Genomic DNA, 26,426 nt, shown 5'->3' on the forward strand with positions numbered 1-26,426 from the left:
CGTTGTCTATATATTGGGTGTTTGTGACAAGTTCTTTGCCAAAACACACGATGCTATCTGCAGTCCATTTTAAGACTGCTACAACCCCATCTGGAACCGTTTACCATGCCAAGCTTCGCTATAATTTCAGATTATTTCTCTTAGTTGTGAAAAAAAACTTTTAACGACTTAAAATCTTGTAAAAAATATATTTGTTGCCGTCTTGAGAATTGGGAGAGTCTAATTGAAAATAAAAACGTATTTATGAAAGAATTTATTTCTATGCCGTTTTTCTCTTTGCTGCTTGGGATTTTTAGACTATTTTTCACCTAATGGAACTAATTACACTTTTTTATACTATCGTATATACCTTAATCTTTCTTTTTCCTTATCATTTCATACATTTCTGGATCGAATTTCTTTATTATGCCAGTTTATATGCCAATAGCTGATTGGACCCTTTTCCTGACATTCCACATCAAGAAAAAATGAATCCATATCAAGAAGAAATGAAGAAGGGGCGAGCTGTCGTATATCTGTTTTTTTTTTTCTTAGTCATAAAATATTTACCGTTAGAGTTTTTACGGTAATGGCGAAATGCTTGTGACATTTTTTTTATTTTAAGGTAATTTCAATATTCCAATGGAAAGTATGCAGCATGGATTACAATATTGAAAACATGCTAACAACATCATGAACGACATAATTATATAAATATTCATCAGATGTATGATTTATTAATGGGTTGCTAATGACAGTGATTGCCTGATTCTTAATATTATTACTGATATATATTGCTTCTGAAATAATGAATCTAGGTATCTTTAAGAATAATAAAATTAGAAACGTTTCTGTTTGATTTAAACTACTTAGCGGCATAAGCAACGGAGTAACATTGAAGAACATCCTTTTAGCTTAGTTTATTTTCCCGCCTACGTTCTACAATAATATACTTCGATAGCCCCTTATCTTGATTCTTGACAGACTTACTAACTTTTTTGCAGTGTCAGCGTCATTGTCATTCGGGATTGCCTAGTTCGTAGACAAGGAAACTAATAACGATTCATTTCTCACTTACACAAGAAAGAGAACGCATATTATATAACAAATGTTTTAGATAGAAATACTGGTATCAAATTTCTTGCCCTTTATTTCGTAAACCGTTTTATGAAGGTTGGCAACTCTAGTTGCGAAACAAACTTTGACAGTTGCTTATAGATTTTTTTCTAGTTTTCATATATTCTTAATTATTATTTATCATCTAAGTGCTGCCAGCGTCAGCAAAAAAATTGCCCCGATTTTCAATAAAAAACATTGATAGTATTCCACTCTTTATATATTCACGTGAACTTTAAAATCCACATAAAGACCGGCTGTCATCAATTTTAATTGCAGATTCTTACATTACAGGCACTATAAGAAAATGTTCCTAATAGAATCAATTAATTGAAAAATTATAATAAAATGATAAAAATGTACTAGTTTCTGATTTATTCCTTTGTATTCACCCAATTACCTATCAGGATGCCAAATTTGAACTTTCTAGATCATCTGGAATTGGGTTAGAGTTTTGGTCAGTCAGTGATAAACATGACGATTTTTGGACGTTATATATGAGCCAAATTTGACATGTTTATGTGGAATAGTTTTTGAGTTATGAAAGGGTCAAAAGTGGCTCAAAATCGTGTAACACACGGTGCTGCTCTCCAGATCTGTTAGCTTGAATTTGGCTTGACACGCTACCGCGTATCTAGATACGCCAAGAAAAAAACCTAAGCTGATTTAAAAAAAAACTGAGGCTGTTGCCAATTCAAAAATAAACGTGTGATCACGTATTTTTTAAGGTAATTGTATCTGTCCGTAATAAATTGAATCTTAGTTTGTAATAAAATTAAATGCCACACTTGAAAAGGCTATCCATTTTTATGTCTAGAAACACTTTATTAATGTCAATCTGTCAAAAGAAAAAGACAGATATTGTCCTATATGAAATCAGTCGAGTTATCGGCTTACGGTCTTAAATATCACATTAATTTTAATTGTGCGTTGCACGTGGCGGGAAGTGTTTGTGTCTTCAGTGCAAGATATTTTGAATATTTGTTTATTAGAAAATTGGCGCCTTTTTAAAAATATTGCATAGAATATGTGGCAGTCATCATCCTTATATTCTCCGTCTTCGTTAACAAGCGAGGTAAGGAGAAAGAAACGAATATTTAAAAAAACTTACAACTCTTTGCCGGTAACATAATTTTGTTGGAATGTTGCTTGTCACTATATTTTCTGGTGTTTTGTTATGTAATATTATAACGCTAACTTTTTATGATATGAAATTACTTATGTCCTTACCTTGCAATTATTACGTAAGTTTGCAATTATATAAGAAGTGGAAGGATAGGAATTTTCTTGAGCCTAACAAATTACATTATAACAAAGAAATTTAAAAACTATTCTGTCTGAATATGCAATATTCTAACAATATTATTTAGTTTTCATTCTCTATTGTGTTTTAGATGTTATGCTCTCACAATATGTTTTTTTTTTCATAGTTCTTAGTACCAAATTTGTTATTAATTAGTATACCATGTAAAAAGAAACTGCTTAATTGTTATTATAATAATTTAATAATCAATAATAATAAAACCTCACATTAAATATAAAGTACTACTTACTAAGATTATGAATTTATTTCATGTGTGGTAAGAGGATCTTAACTATAACAATAAACTTAAAATTAAGTTAAAGGGCTATTATAATGTTTGTTTATTTATTAAATTAACAAAAGAAAAAAATTTACATTACTAATAAACAAATTACAATCAGGCATTACATAACTACAATAAAAAAAAAAATCAACAAAAAAAAAACATAGACCAGAACCTGCACAAGGATAGGGCTCCTTGTAAGAAAGAAAATATCTGTAAGAAAAGGTTGGCAATAAAACCAACTTAAACAGTTCTAACAAAGGCCCGTAAATTTCACAAACGTTAGGTCAAGGCACACTCTCCTCTATATTCAATCTATATCAAGAAGAATATTTAATATCAAGTATATTATAGTAGTAGTACAACTATCTAAATAAGATAGGTTGGGGGATATATGTTTTCTTCCATTATTGAGTGATTATTAAAAACAAATCAAATTTAATCAATTTTAATTAAAAAAAATATGTCTATCAAAATATTTGCCAATGGTCAAGTTCTATTGAATGATGTTCTTTCTGGTCCATTGTGAGTTCAGGAGGCACTCATGCTATATTCTAGAGTTGCTTGTAGTAATTTCGTATTTATATTATTAGGATTATTATATTATGCTTCATATAAATGGTGCTATAACTGTAAACAATCTTATTTTTATGTATATTAATAAAAATAACCCGCCTTACCATAATTTTATCTATATTATATGATGGTCAATGTCATGTTGCTATTCAGATGGGCTTTTTATGTTATATATCATTATTTTCGTTCATACACATGATAAAAAATTGTCTTTCTATAGCCATCATAACTCTTCCTACAGAATATGAAATCATGAAATTCTTGTCTTGCAGGCAGTGGGTTGCAAGTATCTAATTTTGTATAAAACATTATGAGTAAAACTTTAGATACTGTGTAAAAATTACATATATATAGTATTTATTATTTATAGTATATATAGTATTTATTACGTCACCCTACTGCACTGTGATCTTGAGTAAATATAGCGCAAATCCACTGGTATAAGCGAAATGCACTAAAATCTATATAAATAAATAACTGAAAAAATTATTCGAAAGGCAAGATTAAAAAAGAATTAACTAAAAGAAAATTTTACATTAAAATTATTTTTAAACTTTTTTGGTTATTTAAAATTAATATTAGTAAAACTAAAAATGTGGAATATTTTTTTTTATTACTAAAATTTTTTTAAAACTTTGTTTACTTACTCTCTAAATTTGTTAGTCTCATGAGGAGCCAAACAGTATTAAAAATTTATATACACATTTTTATTAGCTTACCCATGCGATTTATTAAGTAGTTTATTGACTGGATTAAAAAAAATGTTTTTAAGGTATTCCTAAGTTTGGGTATTCAAACTAACTTAATTAAAAACTAACCAGCCGACAATTATCGATTTAATTTGTTGACTATTAGTTTTCTTTCTAAGTAGGCAGTTTTTGCTCTGGTTTGAAGTTTGATTTTAATGATATTATAATTAAATCATTAAATATAATGTAATTAACATCATTTTCCGTTGTTTAATAAACAAGATGCCTTGTCTCAATATTTACTATACGTTTTCGTAACTTCGAGTTTCGTCTCACCTTCCTAATAAGTGCTTTTGTGCTTACGTTGACAAAGTAAAAAATAGATTACAGTAAGTGCAAGCGCATGCACTTACAGAGTCACTGTGCCAGTAGGTCGCATTATGTAAGAGACCGCCCCCCACTTACCTTTGCGTAAGAACCGTCGTAAGCAATACACAGCCAGACGATGACTTAACTTGTACGTCGCCTGCCTGTGAGTAGTGTTACTTTGGACCACATCGAAGTTAAGCTCGAACATCCAATCTTTAGTACAAAGGTATATATATATATATATATATATATATATATATATATATATATATATATGTACCAATAAACTAAAAAAAATGACCTTGGTTTTTTCATGTTTTTGATTGCTCAGTTTCTAAATAATGCAACGCGATTTACTGTTAATTTAACTAATTACGTTTAATTAGTGTTCTTTTGGAACTTTTGCTGCTGTTTGTTTGATGTGATTTTTACTTACGCATTTTTATATTTTTGGACACAGGTTTCAATTCAACAGGAATCTAACCATTCGCCTACTTCACAGGATTCACCAAATGATGGTGTAAGTTTTTTTTTAAATATTATATTTAAAACAAAAATTCTAAAACTTGTATCACGCACTACTAATGTATTGTTCACTCTTGTTTATTATTTAAATAAAACTGAAAATACATTTTTTTGTTTAGTTAATTTAATATCAATATGGTCTTTAATTAGCCTAATGAGTAACATTTTAGGAACTTAATTGTCACATTTTTCGAAATGATAAGGTACTGCCAAAGTTTTAATGGAAAAACATATATGTTTCATAACATATTATGTTTTAATTGAACCAGATTATACGTTTATGCAAATTGATATCTATCACTGCCTTACCTTAATTGATTTGTGAATTATATCTGACTCTATTCAAATAGATGACTTCAATGATTTAAAAATAACTTTCGGGTAGTTGTAATCATAAACAAAACATTTCTATGACTAATCATGCGCTAAACTCATAACACTAAACAAAGTTTTACTGCGCGCTTGACTCGTTTACCTACTTCATTATATCTCAAACTGTAATGCTATTACAGTTAGTTAATGATAGTTAGTTTATTAATAACTTTAAACTATAAAACTTGTCGAAAATTTGCACTATATTACGTACGTGTTGCAGTCTTCCAACCGGTCTACTTTTACTGGGCCAAGTTCACTATTACGTATTTCTTAGGCAAGCTAAGTATGTATGTATAATGACAATCGTCTGTCAGTATCATATAGCTTGACGCTAACTTTTATATAATATATTTGTTTAAAAGATTATGTTTTTTGTTTAAAGTCATGCATTCATTTTATCTTTGTTTTAGAAGGTAAGTTTAAAATACAAAAAGTAAAGTATATAATATAATAATACTAAAATTCTGTATAAACTTTTAATTAGTTAGTGTGCCCACATAAACGACACAAATAGTATATATATTACGTTGTATGTAAAAAAGGATCTCGTTATATTATTGGAATATATGGTATGAATTTGAAATTAATCAAAATATCAGCTTATTAACAATACTTAGTATTTATTTAAATTTATTATTTAACTTGAAGTTATCTCATCCATTACATTAGTACAGATGTCGACACTAAAACAGCGTATCTATTAGTTCACTGCTTTGAAAAAAAAAGTTGCGACAGATTGTTTCTTAATTGTTTTTATAGCAGCACTTCTTAAAGAACCTGTTAACCGTGTAAATTGAGTATTCAATATACATTGATGCTGGAGTAGCATTACAAAATCTTATTTGTTTCGATATCAAACACGTCTGTCGTTATAAATATTGGTCATTCTCATTGATGAAGCCAATCAATTAAACGAAACAATTTCTATTACAAAAAGAAGAAAGCCTCGTATATAGGCCTACGTGTAAGTTACAGTCCATTTTTCTTTCAACTGGCGTAATGTTTTGGCTTAGTGGGTTGGCTGGGCTATTGATCTCGTGTAAATGCACTATTACCTTACTTTTGTTTTATTCGCTGGAAAAACGCGTTAAGCGTTTCCCCCACGGCAACAGTGTGGGGCGTCGATGCGCCGAGTGCGCCTCGGACATCGGAATACCCACTAAAAACCAGCGGTACCCTTTCCGACTTAACGAGGAGCGCCACGGGATCGGCTTTCGCATGCTACGGTGACGAAATGCACTAATGCCTAGTCAACTCTTAATATAAACTAGTTTCGCTTGTGATTTCAAAATAAATACCTCCTTTAAGGTTGTTTTGGCTATTTACGAGAGACCAAAAATATTTTTTTTGGACTTTTTGCCATACATATTCGAGTTTCGTTCAAATTTGCGTTATATTCGTACCGCTTGTTTATTTTGAGTTTTAAATTTCAATAATAAAACTTACTTTAATAATATTTAATACTTATGTGGCTTTGAGTTGTAATTATTAACTAGGTTGTAATTTTGTTCTATTAGTATGAACTTCACGAGTAATATTTTTGTTTTTAATTTTATAGATTACTACTTTTTATTTTTAAGGTTACCTATGCTTAAGTTGTAGGATTTAATAAAGTTTGCATTAAATTTTAATTCTTATTATATTTTATATAATTTTATCCTATTTATACTTTTATAAGATAGGAAGGGTTATAATTTTTTTCTATTACTTATATTTTTTACTATTACTTGTTGCTGCTTAACCTATGGGCAATTATATATATAGCATGTTCACGTGTATCCTAGTAAATTGAAATACTACACCTAATATAGAAAATAAGGAGGCATTACAATAATTCTATATATCCATTTTTAGTTACTATAATAATAATATAATCGCACTTATATCTTAAATACGAAAGGTGGTGTGTGTTGTGTATAACTTGTTTTTCGATTATGGCGCGAGCAAAGCCGCGGGCCAAGCGCTCGTACAAAATATTTAAAGTGTTGTGGAAATCCTTACTTCCTTATAATATTACTAGTTGACCCGTGCCCACTTTGTTGGGCGATAAACATTTTTACTTGTGTTCGATTGGCCGAACATTAATAAAATTGTCTCGCGTATTTCATATTTTAAATTATCTCTTAAACTATGAAACCAAAAAATAAACCGTAAAAACAAATTTTATATAAATAAATTTTCCTTGGTAATAAAGCAATTTATTTTTTAAATAAATTAACGTGTTGTATATGAAAAAAAACCGTATAATAGAAATGTCACTCAATAGATTACAACACGGTGGCTTCTACATACCTATGTCTTATTATCTCTTTAACCATTGGTCCAAATTATATGCAGTAAAAATGTAGTCTTTTGTTCTAAACACTTGAGGCGATAAGTTTACTTATTTTGATAAGAATTCATAGTTGATATTATGACCAATAAACATGACCTAACGATTTAAATTATTTTTTTTAATATAAAAAACTACTTTTTGTGGCATGCGTTGCATTCATTCTTTAATTTTTTTGGTTTGTTTTAAGCGTTAGTAGCGCAGTGGGTTACGGGCCGCCTAGCGATGTATAAGTCGCTGGTTCGATCTAGACCCTTTCGGTTATTGTCGTCCCCACTCCAAACCCAAGCTATATGCCTAATTGGAGGTTGATAAACGGGTTTTGTTATTACTGTTTAAAAAAATAAAATACTAGTTGCGAGCCGCCTATTGCATTTTGACGGTACTATGTCAGAAACACAAATGAAATTATATATTTTAATTATAGTAATTAAAACGAAGAAAGGAAGAAAGATACGTAAATGTTAGATTAGGTACGTACGAAAATAAAGTTGATGTGTATGAATTTGTCATAGGAATTAATAACATCTTATTACGTCATTAATGCCTGGTCTGTCAAGTTGTGGGAGGGTGATATAATAGTTTAATGTGAACACAGTTAAATAAAATAAATATACAATATACTTTGAAGACACCTATGCAGTATATTAGTAGCTTTATTAATAAATCATGTTGTCTTCTACAAATATGAATATAGGAAAAATATAATATAACGGACATTTTACTGACAAATCTTTGAATAATTTAACGATGTCTTTAACGAACTTAAGTTTAATTATATTTATCTATAACAAATTCAAGATAAAATATTAGTTTCCGTCTTCGTAAATTAGGTTTGTACAAAAATAATGTACAAACCATTTATAATATCAAAAAATATATATTAAAGTGTACTAAGCTAAATCTTTAATAAATTAGTTGTTGCAACCATTCGAGAGGGGCGCATCCATTTCTAATTTTCTAGTTCCATTGAAAATCATCTAAAGCTAAAGATTTTCGTTAAACGTTATTATTTCAAAAAGACGTCGTTGGAATCCAGTTTCGTTTAATACAGTTTGAGATCTTACAATTATTATTTTATGATCAGTGATAGTAGTCAATTTTGCATATTATAAATTATTTGATTTTTTTATAACTTAGTGAAAACTTGCTTCTTATTTATATATTATTATTGTTATTGCCAGTTCTTGATTTAAAACGGATATTGGTACGTGTAAGATGTATTCGCTTATAAAATTGTGTCAATTATTTCCTTTACAGGTATTGCCTAATTCTCGCCAAACACTAATATGTTATGGAATACCTGACGTCACTTCCTCTTTTGTGACACAACTTTTGCCTCACGACACTTTGTTAGAAATGAATTCAAATATTCAACCGTCACGGTTTAGAAATCAACGTAGAAGAACGTATGGCGCTCAAAGATTCCGCCCTTACAGAATACCTAATATTAATTTATTATTCGGAGTACATACTGGGAATTGTAATTTAGTTAATACTGAAGAAGACATTTTAAGAAGTGGTGATAGTCAAGTTGAACCCGTTGGAGCTCTAGCGAAGCGAAGACGTCGTGGCCGATGCATTGATGATCTGTCCAGTATCGGGCAAGAAAGAGAAAACCGATCGTTAGAAAACGATAGTTTATCAGAAAATCGTTTACAAATATCGTCGAACAATAGCGTTACGTCCGAGCCATCGGTTTCTAATCAGGATTCTGATTCAATGGAAAATTTTGTTTTCCGTTTCCAATCACATCCTGCACATTCGACATCGCCCACCGCCCCCATTGAAAGTAGTCGCCAAAATTCAAATTCTTCGAGTGAAATATACTTAGAGCCAGTTTCGGCTTCATTTCTGACTTCCTTTTTTAGATCCAACCATGTCCATAGCAAAGAATCACTTAAATCAAATAGTAAAAGAACATTAAGAGTAATAACAAGTACGAAATATTATCATCATGTTGATGAAGATCCATTGTCACCATTGTTACGTCTCATTCCTGAACTTCCACTACCTACAATAAGTGCCCAAAAGTTAGCTAATAATTTAATAAAACTTTCGCGTTATCTGAAGTCTCCAAATCTAAATGAACTTTGCTGCCTGAATTGCTGTCACATCCCTGTGTTACCAGTAACAGGACAATGTGGCCACACGAGATGTATGAGGTAAAATATAAAAAATGTTATGTTATTATTCATTTTCTTATCAAGCCATTAGTTATAGAATTGTTTTTTTTTTTCTCGTTAATTTCAGATGTATCCTATTGAACGGGGCCTGTCCTTGTGGTGTTAATGCTCCAAAAACGTTATTTGTAAACACAATAGTACGGGAAATAGTAGAAAAAATGATGAAATATATTAAAAAGCCAAGGTACAAAGATTTTAACAGTTAATAATGATCGTCATTGAACCGATATCATCTTACATTGTATGCAATAATTAAATCACTAAAGTTACTTAATTAAAATATTAATTTTGTGACAGAACAATAGATCCTGGATCACTTACAAGAATGGTCGAGCAAAGGACTGTTCCAGTAATTGGAGGTAAGAATGTACAATTTCTTTGAAGGCATATCTTAAACCAATACATATATCACACAATTCCAAAAATTGGGAGTTAATATAATGTACGGTAAATGTAAATACTGTTTTATTTAAATGGTTAAAATAGTAATTACTGAGTTTCTCGCTTGTTCTTCTCTGATAGAAATGAATCTTTTTTTGACAGTATAGTTACCATCCGTAACAGCCTGTGAATGTCCCACTGCTGGGCTAAAGGCCTCCTCTCCTCTTTTTGAGGAGAAGGTTTGGAGCTTATTCCACCACGCTGCTCCAATGCGGGTTGGTAGAATTCACATGTGGCAGAATTTCAGTGAAATTAGACACATGCAGGTTTCCTCACGATGTTTTCCTTCACCGTAAAGCACGAGATGAATTATAATCACAAATTAAGCACATGAAAATTCAGTGGTGCTTGCCCGGGTTTGAACCCACGATCATCGGTTAAGATTCACGCGTTCTTACCACTGGGCCATCTCGGCTTTTTTTTTTTTTAAGTTACCATTGGTATTTGTAATTTGAAAGAGCCCATTTGGTTCAAGTTGATTTGGGTTAACCAATATAAAATTTGGAAAGAATGAATGTATTATTTGTTACAAAAAAGATTATAAGTTTTATAACACGTCTGAACGTGAACAATAATAATTGCACACCGACAAGTATTATGTAAATCGACGTTTGGTTTGTTACATTGCGGTTATATAAGTATATTGTCGACAACGCAATGGAGAGCGTCGGGTCGCAGGTTACGTTAGCCTCGTAGATACGTAAGTCCACGTGGGCCACTATTTTTTTTTTTTCATCACGTCTCATCAATTACATATTGAGTCTAGAGTAAAAACAAAGCTCTTATTAATCAAGAAATTGCAAAAACTAAGTAGTTTCACAGTTTCTACAATGAGGTACAACACTAATAACGATATACGATGGGTTAGATATAGACAAATTGTTTACAAAATATTTTTAATCTGTGGAGCTACACGATAGTGAAAGGTCACCTAATTTCGTAAGTTTTATTTTGCGCTAAAGTTAGGTCGTTGGCTAGTAAGTGGTTACGACGATAGGCGAACTTGAATAGTATTATATAGTCCATAATATGCCGACGATAGAAGCGACTGGCGATTATTCTACTAAGTCAAGGCCATATTAGTACGTTGTTATATAAAAACTATTTAAAGAAATGTTACATTTTATTTATTTGTATAATCTGTTTTGTTTTAACATTGACCAATTTAGTCCTTTTAAATAGTTGGTCTTCATTCGGCCTTGGTTTGGTCTGATATTAAATATTTCATTAGGGTGCTATGTTAAATTTTAATTCTTTCATTTTTATTTTACTCAATTATAAGTGATTGCTTTGTTATTATTATTCATCAGTGTGTCGGATAGATTAGAGTTTTCGGGATGCGTTTGAACGCTTGATTAAGATGTTTATCATAATGTCGCATTACAATTAAAGTATTTATTTAATTAATTTAATTTAACTGATAATCCGACAACCGCTGCCGTTCATCGCTTGGTTAATATCGTTATGTAACGTAGTTCAAACTCTGACTTCATTCAAAATTACGTAACCTCGCCACATAAGACCATGTAGCTTTGCGGACTTAATGTCGCAGATACATTCAGCTTCTCTTATCCATATTTTATTAGATCATTTGTAAAAATACGAGTATATGCGTATGTATAACGCGATCTGCTTCGAATTACTTAATCCAAGTTTTTTTTAATCCATAGAACCGTTTGCTAATATATTGTATAACCTGATTAACAGTTCTTGCTGTTTTCATTTATGTCATGTTAATTAAATACTAGTGATAATAGGATTTAGCGTAATGAACTATCAATCAAATAAAATAATAAGATTAAGAACATCAATGTCTATAATTATTTTTCCTATTGTCAACAGCCAGGCCACGTTATTCGATAAGACGCAGTATGCAGACTCGTACAAGCAGGGAACATGTGAACTGTCCTCACAATGGTTCACGGCCGCGGGTCCCAATGACGGTGCAGGTGATTATACACTGTCCTAATATATGTATTATTTTTTTTTTACTTTTAACGCTATAGCAAATGTATTGTTACATAATTGCGATTTTTTTTATTGCATTGCGAATTATTTTTTTAATTTAAATCATTATGCTAGTAATAGCCTTAGGATAGATTCTTACCTCACTCAATATTTGCGATCAGATTTTAGAATACTCCAAAAAAATTCACAATTATTATTTAATATCTATCATTGGCATGAACGGTATGCGGTGCATGCCGTCGCTTACTCAAGCCATGGCCATCGGCATCTACATACATTTTTAATTACACTCGTCTACTAACCTTTCATGGAAAACAAGGGTATAGTTGGATTTTAATGTAGATTTTATTCACTCAGACGGATCATTATTTCTGCATAGTTCCACTGCTCCCATTGTTTAAACGATTGTGGATCCTGCAACGTTAAATTGATAATAATAATAATAATATCAAAATACATTTATCGCTTTATAAACAATATTACAAAAATAAGCGCGGATGACATTAAAAGTTTATCTTCGTTATTTATTTTTATATAACAAACTAACATAGTAGTGCTTGCTGATAATACTGAGATTGGTCTCGCTTGTTTATTATTTCTCTTTAATTTCAACGCTTGCAGTTATATAAGTTCTTGCGAAGTAATATGTTATTGCTAAGCGAATTTTACTAATATATAAAATAAAAGAAAATTGTAATACAGTGGATTTCGATTATAACGACGATATAAAATACCGTCACTGTATCGGGTCACTATAACTGTATTTATTGCGACCCAATACAGGCGCGCATTGCGCATATCCAATTTATGCACATTGCGCGCCTGGTGTGTCTAATTAAAATGGGTATTTTCTATTTAACTTGTCACTAAAAGCCACCCTGTCTTTACAATATCGATGGTATCCAGGAGATTGTCAAAAAATGGGTTATTTTTTCGTATATATGATAGAGTTTATTATTTGCTGCACAATAAGCTTTCGATAATGGCTTTTTAGTATTGTAAAAGTATGAAATATACGACAATTGTCAAAACATAGATCATTTATCTTTTTTTGTCTTCTTAGCTCAGTCCTGTTTACGTAAACATTTTTCGACTATCTCCGACGTCATTAAGGCTATTTTGTTTGCTTCGCTAGTCAATTGCTAAAGTTTTGTGTTTTATGAAACATAACTAGGTTTTTTCACCTTGCCTATAACTACTATTTTCCGTTTTTTCTAGTCATAATTGAACCAAAAGCTATTGTTATATAAAATATAGCAAGAATGAAAGTTGGTATGCAAAAATATATAAAATTTGGTATTGAAATATAATCTATTTAACACGTTGACACTAAGGGTCCTTCACCTTAGGGGGCCGTAGTGCACCGCATAGCCTCGCCCTGTTCTAGATACCACTGACTAGGTGCCATATTAAACACAAGCTAACGCACTGAAAATTAATGTGTAAATGAATATTAGATTTAACTTTATCGGTCTTAATATTTATAAAAAGCGTGTAATAACAACAACTGTTGTAAACAAAAGCAAGGCAAGCCTTATGATCTTTCGCTTGCAAAATTCAAGTTATTTTCCTTCAAAAGTATGCGTTAAATTCGAGACTTAATTGTTACGTCGCTATAACCGAAAAAACGTCACAACCTAGTTCTTTATATTGTAAAGGAAATCCACTGTGCTTTAAACTGTATATGAGTATAAATGTAGATTCACTAAAAACTCTATTACCCTAACCTTCGTACTAAGAAAAGTTGCGTAGTGATTGAAATTTTACACAGCTTTGTATTGTCCTTTCGAGTCATAAATTACTGACGAAAGAAAGATAAAACGGTGTGTAATGGTTAACCCGCTGTGCAACGTTTATAGATTCTATAATTTGTCTTATTTTACACTGTATTTATAGTTTATTATTGTATTGAGTTGAAGATCTTTTCAGTTAATTTATACAAAGCATTGGTCTGCATATCCCAGCAGAGATAATAATTGTAAATGACATTATATTGTATTCTTTTGTTTACGTCATAAAACAACGTCACAATTTCTCTCAACGGTGTCAATATTATTGTGCACATTGATAAATGTTAACTACATCGTCAATTTTAACATTATAAATAAACGCATCATTTTGGTAACAAAATGTTTTATGCATAAACATAAAATAATTTAAATAGTTAGGTATTAAAAAAAAAATACTAAAAAGCTTTCCAACTGTTATCAATCTGTCTATATAATTTTTAAATATATGACAAGTAATTTTGTTTCGTGGTAGGCTCGGCATCGCAGAGCGCGCGAGTTGATGTACGCGGGAAAGTTTCTAGAAGCCGCACCACATCTCGCACGCGTTGCTGCCTCTACGGAACCATATGCGCGCGTCGCCCGTGTTCTCTTGACGCAGGTATATTATTGCAACTATTTTGTTCTAGTTTTAAATATTTTTAAAAGACTTATATGACTTTATTTTGATAAATGTATAAATTACATTATAATTAGAGTAATTTCAACGAATATTCGGCTAATGTTCGGTATTCGACCTTCTGTGCCCTAAAATATTATTTGGCACAATATCGATTTTAAAAATAGTCAAGTTAAATATATTTTTATAATCATTGTTTATCGCTACAAAATTCAAACCATGTAATCAAATGTAAAATTCGCTTCAAATACGTTCGAATAGTTCGGCCGAATATACGTCGAGATCTCTGATCGAAAAGCGAACTAGTGGACCAACACAACCGTATGTTTCTTTTATTTGCAAATATTTCTATCCTTTGCGTTTAGTTATGATCTAAATAGAAAGAATCCTCGCATTACAGACAATCAGTGCCATGTGTAACGTGCGAAAACGTCGCACCATAACTCGCGAGCTCTCACAATCGGTCCGTGAACAGTCTGCGCACAGCTGGGTCAGTCCTTCGGACCTGGAGTGTGTGCTGTGCACCAATACTTTCACGAATCCCGTGTCGACGCCGTGCGGCCACACATACTGTCGAAGCTGTATCGAACGCTCGATGTACTACAAAAAGAAATGCGCACTGTGCTTGGGACCTTTGGAGAATTTTAGACTCGCCGAGGTGAGTATTGTTTCGTTGTATTGTTTCTAGTTTCTAATAATGTTTGATATATGATAATACATTTTACTCTACACTGATAAAGTACACAGTAAGCGAAAGTGATATAATCAATTTAAGTTAATTATAAATTACAATACGCGTGAAACTCACCTTTTATATAACTTAAGCCAAGGTAAGTTATTTCAAACGTCACCATTCTCCAATACATGTACAAAGAAGGCTATTATATTACCTGAACTTCATTTCGATATAATTTTTGTATTATATAACTAAAAGTCAAAGCCATGAATGCATGACGAATTTTTGTCTCATGCAATGCAATATTTTGATGAGTATTTAAAAATATTTTTTCTTTTATAATTAAATAACAATAGTTTTACACTAAGCAATAATTTGGTTTTTATTTTAACAATTGTATTTTTAAAATGTTATCGACTTATCACGATTTTAATAAAGAATAAAACATTTAAAGTTTTCTGAATATTATATACTGGATATATATATTATGTACGCGTGTTTGTTTCATCCATCTCGCCTATCTTGAGAGCAATTAACAACATTGAATGCTCCAGTTTTATCCGGCAATTAATTGCATAATTATCGTTAAACACGTGATTCGCTTTTCATTTAATTTAAATGGGGATAAAATTGCATATCAAAAGTATATCACAGGCAATGTCGCCATCATTTATACTGTATCGCCGATTACATAACACACGTGCAGCGTAGTATTAAATCAATTTAATATGAAAACGTTTAGCCAACAAATAAAGAATACACATCAAAACGGGTCATTATTTGTTGATTATTTATTTCGAAAAGATGACATTTGTAGCAATCTAGTTTCGCTCGCGGCTATGCTCGCGTCGGGGTTTGAATTTTTTGAATCAAATATTTAGTAGTAGCCTATGTTCTTCCTTAGGGTTCAAAAATGCTTCTTACTAAATTTCATCAAAATTCGGTTTAGTGGTTCAGTTGTGAAAGCGTAACATACAGACAGAGCTAGGGTTGCATTTATAATATTAGGATAGATTTGTTTAATACTGTTGTATATTAAAACATCTCGTCAACAACAACAACAGATAGTAACTGAACCTGCGTCTTCGCCTGCGTGAATTTATGATTGACACAAAAATCCTTGTTCAATAATTTGAAGGATTGAAGTAATTTCATATTAGGATCTTCAAAGATGCGTGCAGTGGGGTCGAACTTTTGTCAGCTATCCGAAGTTATGTTCGTCTTAATTAGTAATTTTTCGCTGACTTTGACGCTGAAGGAAAACATTGGGAAACATGTCAGAGTTCTCGGAGATTTGCTATGCACTTTGCCTACTGCCTTGAAACCGAACTTGAACGGTGTCTGTACCCTATTAAAATCGAAGAAGCACAAACCACAAACCTTAGATTTACAAATTCCATTCGATTAGCTAACAGTTCCGCTGTATTATGAACTATAAACAGTTTTTGATTAATTTATTTTTATTTATATTACACGACTATTCCACTTATCTAGTTATAACGTAACGTAACTTTAATGTAACTTCCAAAGTTCCGATTACAACTGCTCGGACATTAAAAACGATATTTTCTCGCGAATCCATTGTCAATATCATATATTATTCAAGATCTCGACCAATGATATCGCGTCAATTTGATGACAAAATAGTTTATTTGTCTTTGCTGCTCTTATGGTTGGAATAGGCTATAACTCTACTTATACTAAGAAGAGGTCCTTGTCCAGCAGAACAGCATATAAACAGGGCAGATAATATGATTAAGTTGTGTGCTATCCTTTCATTGAAATTACGTTTTATCTTGATGTATTTTCGAGAGTCCGTATTTCCTGATAGTTACAATGTTGGTGTCTTCAAATCCAGAGTAAACAGGTTTCTTCCAGGCAAGCGTGTTACATCCTAGACCGTGTCGATGCTTAACATCAGGCAAGTCAACGGTCAAACGCTGGCCTATTTATTAATTGTAAAAAAAAAAGTATATTATTTCGTACTTATGACATAAAAATCTATCTTCAAAAACCATTTTGTGGTGAAGCTGACACTAATCTTAAATCGCCTTTTGTTATTTCTATTTTAATCCTTACCTAAATAAATAACCTATACTATTTCTATCTTCAAAAATTAAGAATATTTAGTTCCAAACCCCAATATATATTTATCCCTTGTAAACTACTATTTTTCTTCTATGAATGTTACTATTTAGTTACGAAAAACCCTTTATAATCATTCAGACATTCGAGAACATTCAGTTGAAATAAAAAATTAAAAAAAATTATTGATGTTTCCAGACTCGCGATACACAATTCATTACATCAATTTTGGCCTCAATTGACGTCTTACCGTTGCCAGAAGAAACGGACGTAATACCAGTTGTTACCTGTTACGTAGCATTTCCTGGGTAAGTTAAACTTATTTTTGCTTTTGACGTAGAATAACAAATGAAAAGGTCATTGTTGACATAATGCCATAAAAACATTTATTAAGTTACGATTTTTTAATATCAACAACTTCGATATTTATATTACCTAAAAGCATTTATTTTTATGGAACAATGAAGTCTCTGTAACATTGAAAAAGTTCCTGTTATAGAATTGAAATTCTTAAAAAGTTAATTGTTTAAAAAATGATTCTTTTTTTATATTCTTTTAATTAAATTATGACGAACTTTTGTCGGTTCACAATAGATTAGCTCATACTTTAAAGTCATTATAAATTTAGAAACAGTAAAGTATAAAGATATAATAAACATTTTAGTTGACATTTCTTACATCAGAATATGTTCTTGTAACGTTAGTAGAATTCGTTTTTTCTTTCCAACTAAGCACCAACTTCGCTATTATGACTTTTTAGAATGCCATGTCCGCTGTTCATTTTCGACCCTCGCTATTGGCTGATGGTGCGGCGGGTGCTGGAGTCCGGATCGAGAAGGTTCGGCATGCTCGCCTACGAAAGGGGACATACGTTTGCCGATTATGGAACTGTGAGTTATTCATATTTCAGTTGAAATACTATTTAAGCGTTTATATAATAAAGACCATGTAATTCGTGGGATTAGGGCACATACACATAACAGCGATTCGAAATTTTAAATATTGTTATTTGAAGAAGGGCACTGCTTAACATTATGGTCTAATTTCGATAAGATCCTATAATAATAAATATTTTTTTAGAAACCTATGTTTCGTCGTGAAATCATATCAAATTATATAGAACTTGTTGGTAGGGCTTTGTGCACACCCGTGGGTAGGTACCACCCACTTATCAGATATTCTACCGCCAAATAGCAATATTTAGTATGGCCGTATTCCCTTTTGAAGGGTGAGTGAATTAGTAACTATAGCCTATTCCAATCACAGGAGGAGTAATGGTAAATAAACAACTTTGACGTTGAATTTACGTGATATCGTTGGTCGAGATCTTGAACAATCTATGATATTTTTTTATGGATTTGCGACAAAATGGCGTTTTGGGTGTCGGTGAAGTTGTTATCGAAACTTTGGAAGTAAAATTAAAGTGGATTAGTCTTGTATTATAAATAAAAAAAATATTAATCGAGAAGTGATTGTAATGTTTAATGCAGCACAGCTATTTGCACGCATAGAATGTTTAATTTTAAAGTTTGTTTATTTTGACTACAATTGGAATAGGTTATACAGGCATAACGGACATAACATCTTAGTTGGTGGCGCTTTGGCGATGTACGGAATGGTTGATAATTCTTACAACCCTAGGAATTGGGATATTTAAAAGCGCAGTTTTCTATTCCCTCCTACCGCCGTTGTTGACATCGGTCGAGAAGACATTATCACGATAGTAAAACTTTTAATTACTTGAAAACTCCATTATTGTGTTTACAGGTCCTTGAAATTTGTGACTGTGTGGTGTTAGAAGATAGCCGCTGTATTGTATCGACTATTGGTGTCTCACGTTTTAGGGTTCTTGAGAGACGTGTGAAGGATGGGTCAGTTTGTCTTATATTATGGTTTTTTTTTAAACAATATTAATATTTTCAAAACGAATATAGATATACTACAACTGGGGTTGCCGTTTGTTTAGATATGATTACTGATTGAATTCTCTATATGAAAATGATTCGATTTTTATCGAAATCAATCAAGCTCGTGTTTAGTTTCTTGCTTAAAAACAAATCGTTCAAATATATTTTGTAATTTTGACTGATATTTAATGATATTTGAAATATGATTATGGTTTAAAACTCAAAAAAAATTGTCCAATTAATTATAAATTTTGGCTTAATTAAGCTCATTAAATGAATAATATAATATAATAATATCTGTTAATATTTTTTGTGTAGATACGATGTCGCCCGCATCCAGCCTTTGACTGATATAATTCCAGCGGAAGATGAAATCCAAGATCTGCATTTACTGGCTGGTCAGATATCTTGTAAGGCGCTGACGTGGCTGAAGAACATGGACGAGGGTGTAAGAGAGGAAATAGAGACTGCATTTGGTTCCCTTCCCTATGACGGAACCCCTGACCAGTGGTGGAAAACATCCGATGGACCGAATTGGTTATGGTGGCTGATAGCAATATTACCACTTAAATCCGAGATAAAGGTAAAAACAAAAAAAAATAATTAAATTGATTGTAAATAAACAAGGAAAACTTCGTTCAAAAATGACTACCAAGCACTTTTGAATTTAAATTTTACAAAACTATATGAATTATAAAGCTACCGACCTACCGATTTAGAATTCAGTTTCTACCGAGAAAAACCACCAAGAAACTTACTGCTTTACGTTATAAACGTTGCTTAAAGGCTCTTTAGTTAAACACTGAATTCGCTCTTTCTGACATTATTGATTTGACATTCGAAAGAAGAAGACAGCATTGTTTAACTAATCACTCGCCAAATAACGTTTATAAGTAAGGCCGTTAGTGTTTTCTTTTTTCTAGCAAACGGGAAACATTGACATGTCAATCGTTCAATATAATGCACAAAACTTTACATCAGATATATTAATCTATTTATATACTTATTTCCCCGTCCCTACTATGTATGGGTAAAATGATTTTTTTTTATTTCATCGATTAAAAAAAATCCTGGAACCTAATTGCAGTCATCTGGTTCCAATCTAAACCATCCATAATCATTCAAAAAAATCATCACAATCGGTCCAGCCGTTTAAGACTACATACAATAAATAAACATAAGCTAAAATAAAGCAGTTCAATGCATTTTTCTAAAAGAGATTCTTCTCAGTTTGTGACCCAATTTCTTTTGTTTGTCTAGGAGTTATTGATGAGCATGAGTGTTATCACCAAATTTAAAAAAAAGAGTAAAAGAACAACTTTTTTTAAAATTAAAAAGAAACACCTGAACTAAATATATAAATGATTGAATGAATTTATAGCCAGTGTCATTCTAGTTTATTTAAGGATTCTATGATACCCCGTACACCCAATTCTGTTCAGGCATTTAATAGTTATGGTGGAATGAAGAAACTCACACATACATAAATGAACCCTGAAAATATTACACTCCTTTAATGGGCAGTCGTGTTATAACGTTCGAAATATGCTTATCATTAAATGGTTTCCTCGAATTGTCAATAATAATGGTCGAATTTTAAGCACTCGGCAAACAATAGTATATAGAGGTAGATGGTACGGATTAAATCTACTTATTTTTTCTTCAACTTTTAAAATTAACAATCGTAAGCATTTTATTCTTAACCTGTCTGCATTAAAATGTTAGCAAAAAAAATAGAAAATGCCTCATTCCTCCTTTGCAATCTAGTAACTTTATATATATAACTACTCTACGAATATCTAACTACTCTACGAATAGAGATATTTCGTTTTATCAGTAAGTAGTTTTTTTATTAAAATACCTAATATTATTTTTGTTTCTAAATACGTAATTAATTTTTAATCTAGTGTTTTTAATGTTATTCCACATTAGTTATGAAACTAAATGTTTCGTGCTTGACTCATTGTCAAGATACTCTGAGTCTACTCATTATTCTGTTAAAGCAAATACAGCACAGCTGTGTTTACGAGCTGGCTTGATCCATGTCGTAACAGAAGAACAGATTCCATTGATATTTTGTAATGCCTTGATAAAACTTATTCATTAATATCGTTACCATATTTAAATTTTGTTTATATTTTTATCGAGAATAAATTGGAGAATGATAATATGTTTATGAGTAATACTGTGTAATTTAGCACGTTTTGTTCGAACCGCTGTGCCTGTCCAACGACGATTTCTACACACATCCCAATAAAAGTTGTTTATCATTTAATCAGAAGCACTTGCGAAATATATATTTCACTTTATTCCATACTTTGTACCAGCCAAGCTTGCTCCATACCAAATTTTATCAAAATCAGTTCAGATGGTTTAGCCGCTTAAAGCTTAACAGACAGACAATTTTACTTTCACATTTTTTTATTGCCTCCAAATGATGCAAGATTTTCCTTAAAGGAAAAAAAAGGGAAAATATAATAAATAAAATGTCATTTCTTTGTTTATAGATATTGATTCTATCCACCCGCAGTCTTCTAAAACGCATGTTGGCCGTCTCACGCACACTCGATGTTATGGATATGGACTCATTTACATCGAGTAACCAATCAGACGGTGAGCCTCCTCTTAACGAACTCACAAACCAGGAATGGTTGAACCGAAACAGGTGAAGCGACACAGATTAAATATTAATAGGCGATGACTGTTAATGCAAATTGAAAATGTTTGCATTCAATTCTGTAATGCTACATTAAAGCACTTACGAATAGCTTAAATAAAATAACAAGTCTTTGTTTTAAATAAATCTTATAATGTTAGTTTAAGTTTTGCTAGCATTCCATGATTATGTATGTAAATATTACTTGCATTTTTTGCAGGTATTCCTTTGAATCATGTATATTTATTTTTATTTTTCAATAACACCTAAAAATAACTTCAACTTCAACTTAGAGTTTGTACAATTATGTGTACATTACTATACAATACAATATGATAATTTATGTAAATATTACTTGCATTCTTTGCAGGTATTCCTTTGAATCATGTATTTTTATTTTTCAATGGCACCTAAAAATAACTTTAACTTAACATAGAGCTTGTACAATTATGTGTACATTACAATACAATACAATATGATAATTTATGGAAATATTACTTGCATTCTTTGTAGGTATTTCTTTGAATCATGTATATTTATTTTGATTTTTCAATAACACCTAAAAATAACTTCAACTTTAACTTAACATAGATTTTGTACAATTATGTGTACATTACAATACAATACAATATGATGATTTATGGACATATTACTTGCATTCTTTGCAGGTATTCCTTTGACTTATATAAATTTTTTCAATAACACATAAAAATAACTTCAACTTTAACTTAACATAGAGCTTGTACAATTATGTGTACATTACAATACAATACAATATGATAATTTATGGAAATATTACTTGCATTCTTTGTAGGTATTCCTTTGAATCACGTATATTTATTTTTATTTTTCAATAACACCTAAAAATAACTTCAACTTTAACTTAACATAGAGCTTGTACAATTATGTGTACATTACAATACAATACAATATGATGATTTATGGAAATATTACTTGCATTCTTTGCAGGTATTCCTTTGAATCATGTATATTTATTTTTATTTTTCAATAACACCTAAAAATAACTTCAACTTTAACTTAACATTGAGTTTGTACAATTATGTGTACATTACAATACAATACAATATGATAATTTATGTAAATATTACTTGCATTCTTTGCAGGTATTCCTTTGAATTATGTATATTTTTATTTTTCAATAACACCTAAGAATAACTTCAACTTTAACTTAACATAGAGCTTGTACAATTATGTGTACATTACAATACAATATGATAATTTATGGAAATATTACTTGCATTCTTTGTAGGTATTCCTTTGAATCATGTATATTTATTTATTATTTTTCAATAACACCTAAAAATAACTTCAACTTTAACTTAACATAGAGCTTGTACAATTATGTGTACATTACAATACAATATGATAATTTATGGAAATATTACTTGCATTCTTTGTAGGTATTCCTTTGAATCATGTATATTTATTTTTATTTTTCAATAACACCTAAAAATAACTTCAACTTTAACTTAACATAGTTTGTACAATTATGTGTACATTACAATACAATACAATATGATAATTTATGTAAATATTACTTGCATTCTTTGCAGGTATTCCTTTGAATCATGTATTTTTATTTTTCAATAGCACCTAAAAATAACTTCAACTTTAACTTAACATAGAGCTTGTACAATTATGTGTACATTACAATACAATACAATATGATAATTTATGGAAATATTACTTGCATTCTTTGTAGGTATTCCTTTGAATCACGTATATTTATTTTTATTTTTCAATAACACCTAAAAATAACTTCAACTTTAACTTAACATTGAGTTTGTACAATTATGTGTACATTACAATACAATACAATATGATAATTTATGTAAATATTACTTGTATTCTTTGCAGGTATTCCTTTGAATCATGTATATTCTTATTTTTCATAACACCTAAAAATAACTTCAACTTTAACTTAACATAGAGCTTGTACAATTATGTGTACATTACAATACAATACAATATGATAATTTATGGAAATATTACTTGCATTCTTTGTAGGTATTCCTTTGAATCACGTATATTTATTTTTATTTTTCAATAACACCTAAAAATAACTTCAACTTTAACTTAACATTGAGTTTGTACAATTATGTGTACATTACAATACAATACAATATGATAATTTATGTAAATATTACTTGTATTCTTTGCAGGTATTCCTTTGAATCATGTATATTTTTATTTTTCAATAACACCTAAAAATAACTTCAACTTTAACTTAACATAGAGCTTGTACAATTATGTGTACATTACAATACAATACAATATGATAATTTATGGAAATATTACTTGCATTCTTTGTAGGTATTCCTTTGAATCATGTATATTTATTTATTATTTTTCAATAACACCTAAAAATAACTTCAACTTTAACTTAACATAGAGCTTGTACAATTATGTGTACATTACAATACAATATGATAATTTATGTAAATATTACTTGCATTTTTTGCAGGTATTCCTTTGAATCATGTATATTTATTTTTACTTTTCAATAGCTGTACCGTAACAGCCTGTGAATGTCGCACTGCTGGGCTAAAGGCCTTTTCTCTTCTTTTTGAGGAGAAGGTTTGGAGCTTATTCCACGCTGCTCAAATGCGGGTTGATAGAAAACACATGTGGCAGAATTTCAGTGAAATCAGACACATGCAGGTTTCCGCACAATGTTTTCCTTCACCGTAAAGCACGAGATGAATTATAATCACAAATTAAGCACATGAAAATTCAGTGGTGCTTGCCTGGGTTTGAACCCACGATCATCGGTTAAGATTCATGCCTTCTTACCACTGGGCTATCTCGGCTCTCATTTTCAATAGCACCTAAATTTAACTTTAACTTAAACTTAGAGTTTGTTACAATTATGTGTACATTACAATACAATACAATATGATAATTTATGCAAATATTACTTGCATTTTTTTGCAGGTATTTCTTTGAATCAAGTAAATTTATTTTTATTTTTCAATAGTACCTAAAAATAACTTCAACTTTAACTTAACATAGAATTTGTTACAATTATGTGTACATTACAAATATATATACACAATACAGTCAGATTTGTAATGTTTTGTTTGAGAATGAAAGAGAATGCTAACTAATTAATGGATTTTGTAAATTTTGTACTTTCAAGTATTTATCAGTAAATTGATTTGAATACAATACTTTTTCTTATCTAATAGAGAGGTAAAAATAAGATCTCATGGTGGTACGATCTGCCTTCCTATGGGAACATTTAGATTTAAGTAACTTCTTTAAAGTATTCTTTCTTTTTTAATTAAGTGCATTAAAACAAATGTAAAATATGGAATTAGTTATTTAATGATCTCTCCAATTTATAATTAAATTATGGTATAAGATTCAAATTGTAAGAATGATATGATTATTAAGTAATAGAATATTAAAAAATCTGTCATTATTATAATATTGTAAATATTTTTTTGTCTGTATAAAGTCAGTTCAACAAAGCTGAAATGTTTGCTGTGATCACTCTAAGCATATTATTAAGTATATTTTTTGATAAAGCTTGGACTTAGTAGCTTTTATGTCACTGTAAAAATGAATTTTTCGTCTAATATGTAAAATAATAAAACACTTTTTTTATTTGGATTTTCCTACTTCTATATATTTTTATATGTCTTTTACTGTCTTATTATCATAATAAATATATTGATTAAAAATATTTTAATAGTATAGTATTTTTTTAAAGTAACAGCAATGACGCAGCGACAAAATACATGGTAATAAAACCTTTCAATAATGTCAACCGAATCTGTATGTAATTATGTGATTCCCACTTATGTAATTCTTCAGTAAGACACATCGGCTCATGTTGATTTGTCGTATTGAAAGATGTTTTCGTTTTGTATGGAGATTTTGATTGCACATTGTACTCTACATTAAAAGTAGTCAAAAAATCAATAGATCGTGGATTTCATTTTTCTTTTTAAACATTTTTAGTGGCAATCTTATTAATGTCATTTTCAATTTCAAACAAAGTGAGAATAACAAAAATATATATTTATTTAAAAGACAATACAGATGGATGAGACGGAATATTTGTGTCAAAGAACTTTAACTTTTATGTAGCTTTGTGTATAATTAAATATAAAGCAAGACTTCATTCAGAATGAATGGCCTGCACTAGCCGCCTCCGCCTTACTGCCCCGCAACATGTCTCTTAACGCCTCGTTTGAAGGAACCCAAGTTATAAAAGGAGGGAAACACATGTGTTTGTAAAGAATTCCATTTCATGGAAGTGCGACAAAGAAGTTGTTGGCAAATTTCTTCGTGCACGATCGAACTGATGTCACAGTTAGGTGGTCAAATAAAATTCGAAGGCTACGCTTGTACAGGAAGCTGGCTATCCAGGTGAAGAACTGAGCCGGCAGACCATATGCTGGAAGCTTGGAAATAAGACTTTTATGCCAGACCCTATTGAAAGACATAAAGATATCGAGGCTGATAGCCAACGAGTCCCCATGTTTGTCGATATCTTCACCCCAGAGGTGCGTTACGTAAACTAGA

General features: G+C 30.7%; 1 protein-coding gene across 2 annotated transcripts; it reads left to right on the forward strand.

The window, feature by feature from the left end:
* Positions 1–2,001: 2,001 nt before the first annotated feature.
* On the forward strand, positions 2,002–25,504 carry LOC126780700 (uncharacterized). Of its 2 annotated transcripts, XM_050505332.1 has the most exons (15): positions 2,002–2,170; positions 4,776–4,835; positions 8,808–9,712; positions 9,801–9,917; positions 10,031–10,092; positions 12,017–12,123; positions 14,405–14,530; positions 14,949–15,206; positions 17,508–17,617; positions 18,070–18,199; positions 19,077–19,180; positions 19,535–19,799; positions 21,724–22,092; positions 22,842–22,996; positions 24,828–25,504. In XM_050505332.1, exons 1-13 carry the CDS (start codon positions 2,123–2,125, stop codon positions 21,883–21,885), a joined length of 2,454 nt encoding a protein of 817 aa, XP_050361289.1. In that variant the 5' UTR covers positions 2,002–2,122; the 3' UTR covers positions 21,886–22,092; positions 22,842–22,996; positions 24,828–25,504. The 2 variants fall into 2 exon arrangements, with proteins under 2 accessions (XP_050361289.1, XP_050361290.1); XM_050505333.1 differs by lacking the exons at positions 22,842–22,996; positions 24,828–25,504 and adding an exon at positions 22,243–22,320.
* Positions 25,505–26,426: the final 922 nt, after the last annotated feature.

The sequence above is a fragment of the Nymphalis io genome, chromosome Z (assembly GCF_905147045.1).
Source record: "Nymphalis io chromosome Z, ilAglIoxx1.1, whole genome shotgun sequence".
Classification (NCBI taxonomy): domain Eukaryota; kingdom Metazoa; phylum Arthropoda; class Insecta; order Lepidoptera; family Nymphalidae; genus Nymphalis; species Nymphalis io.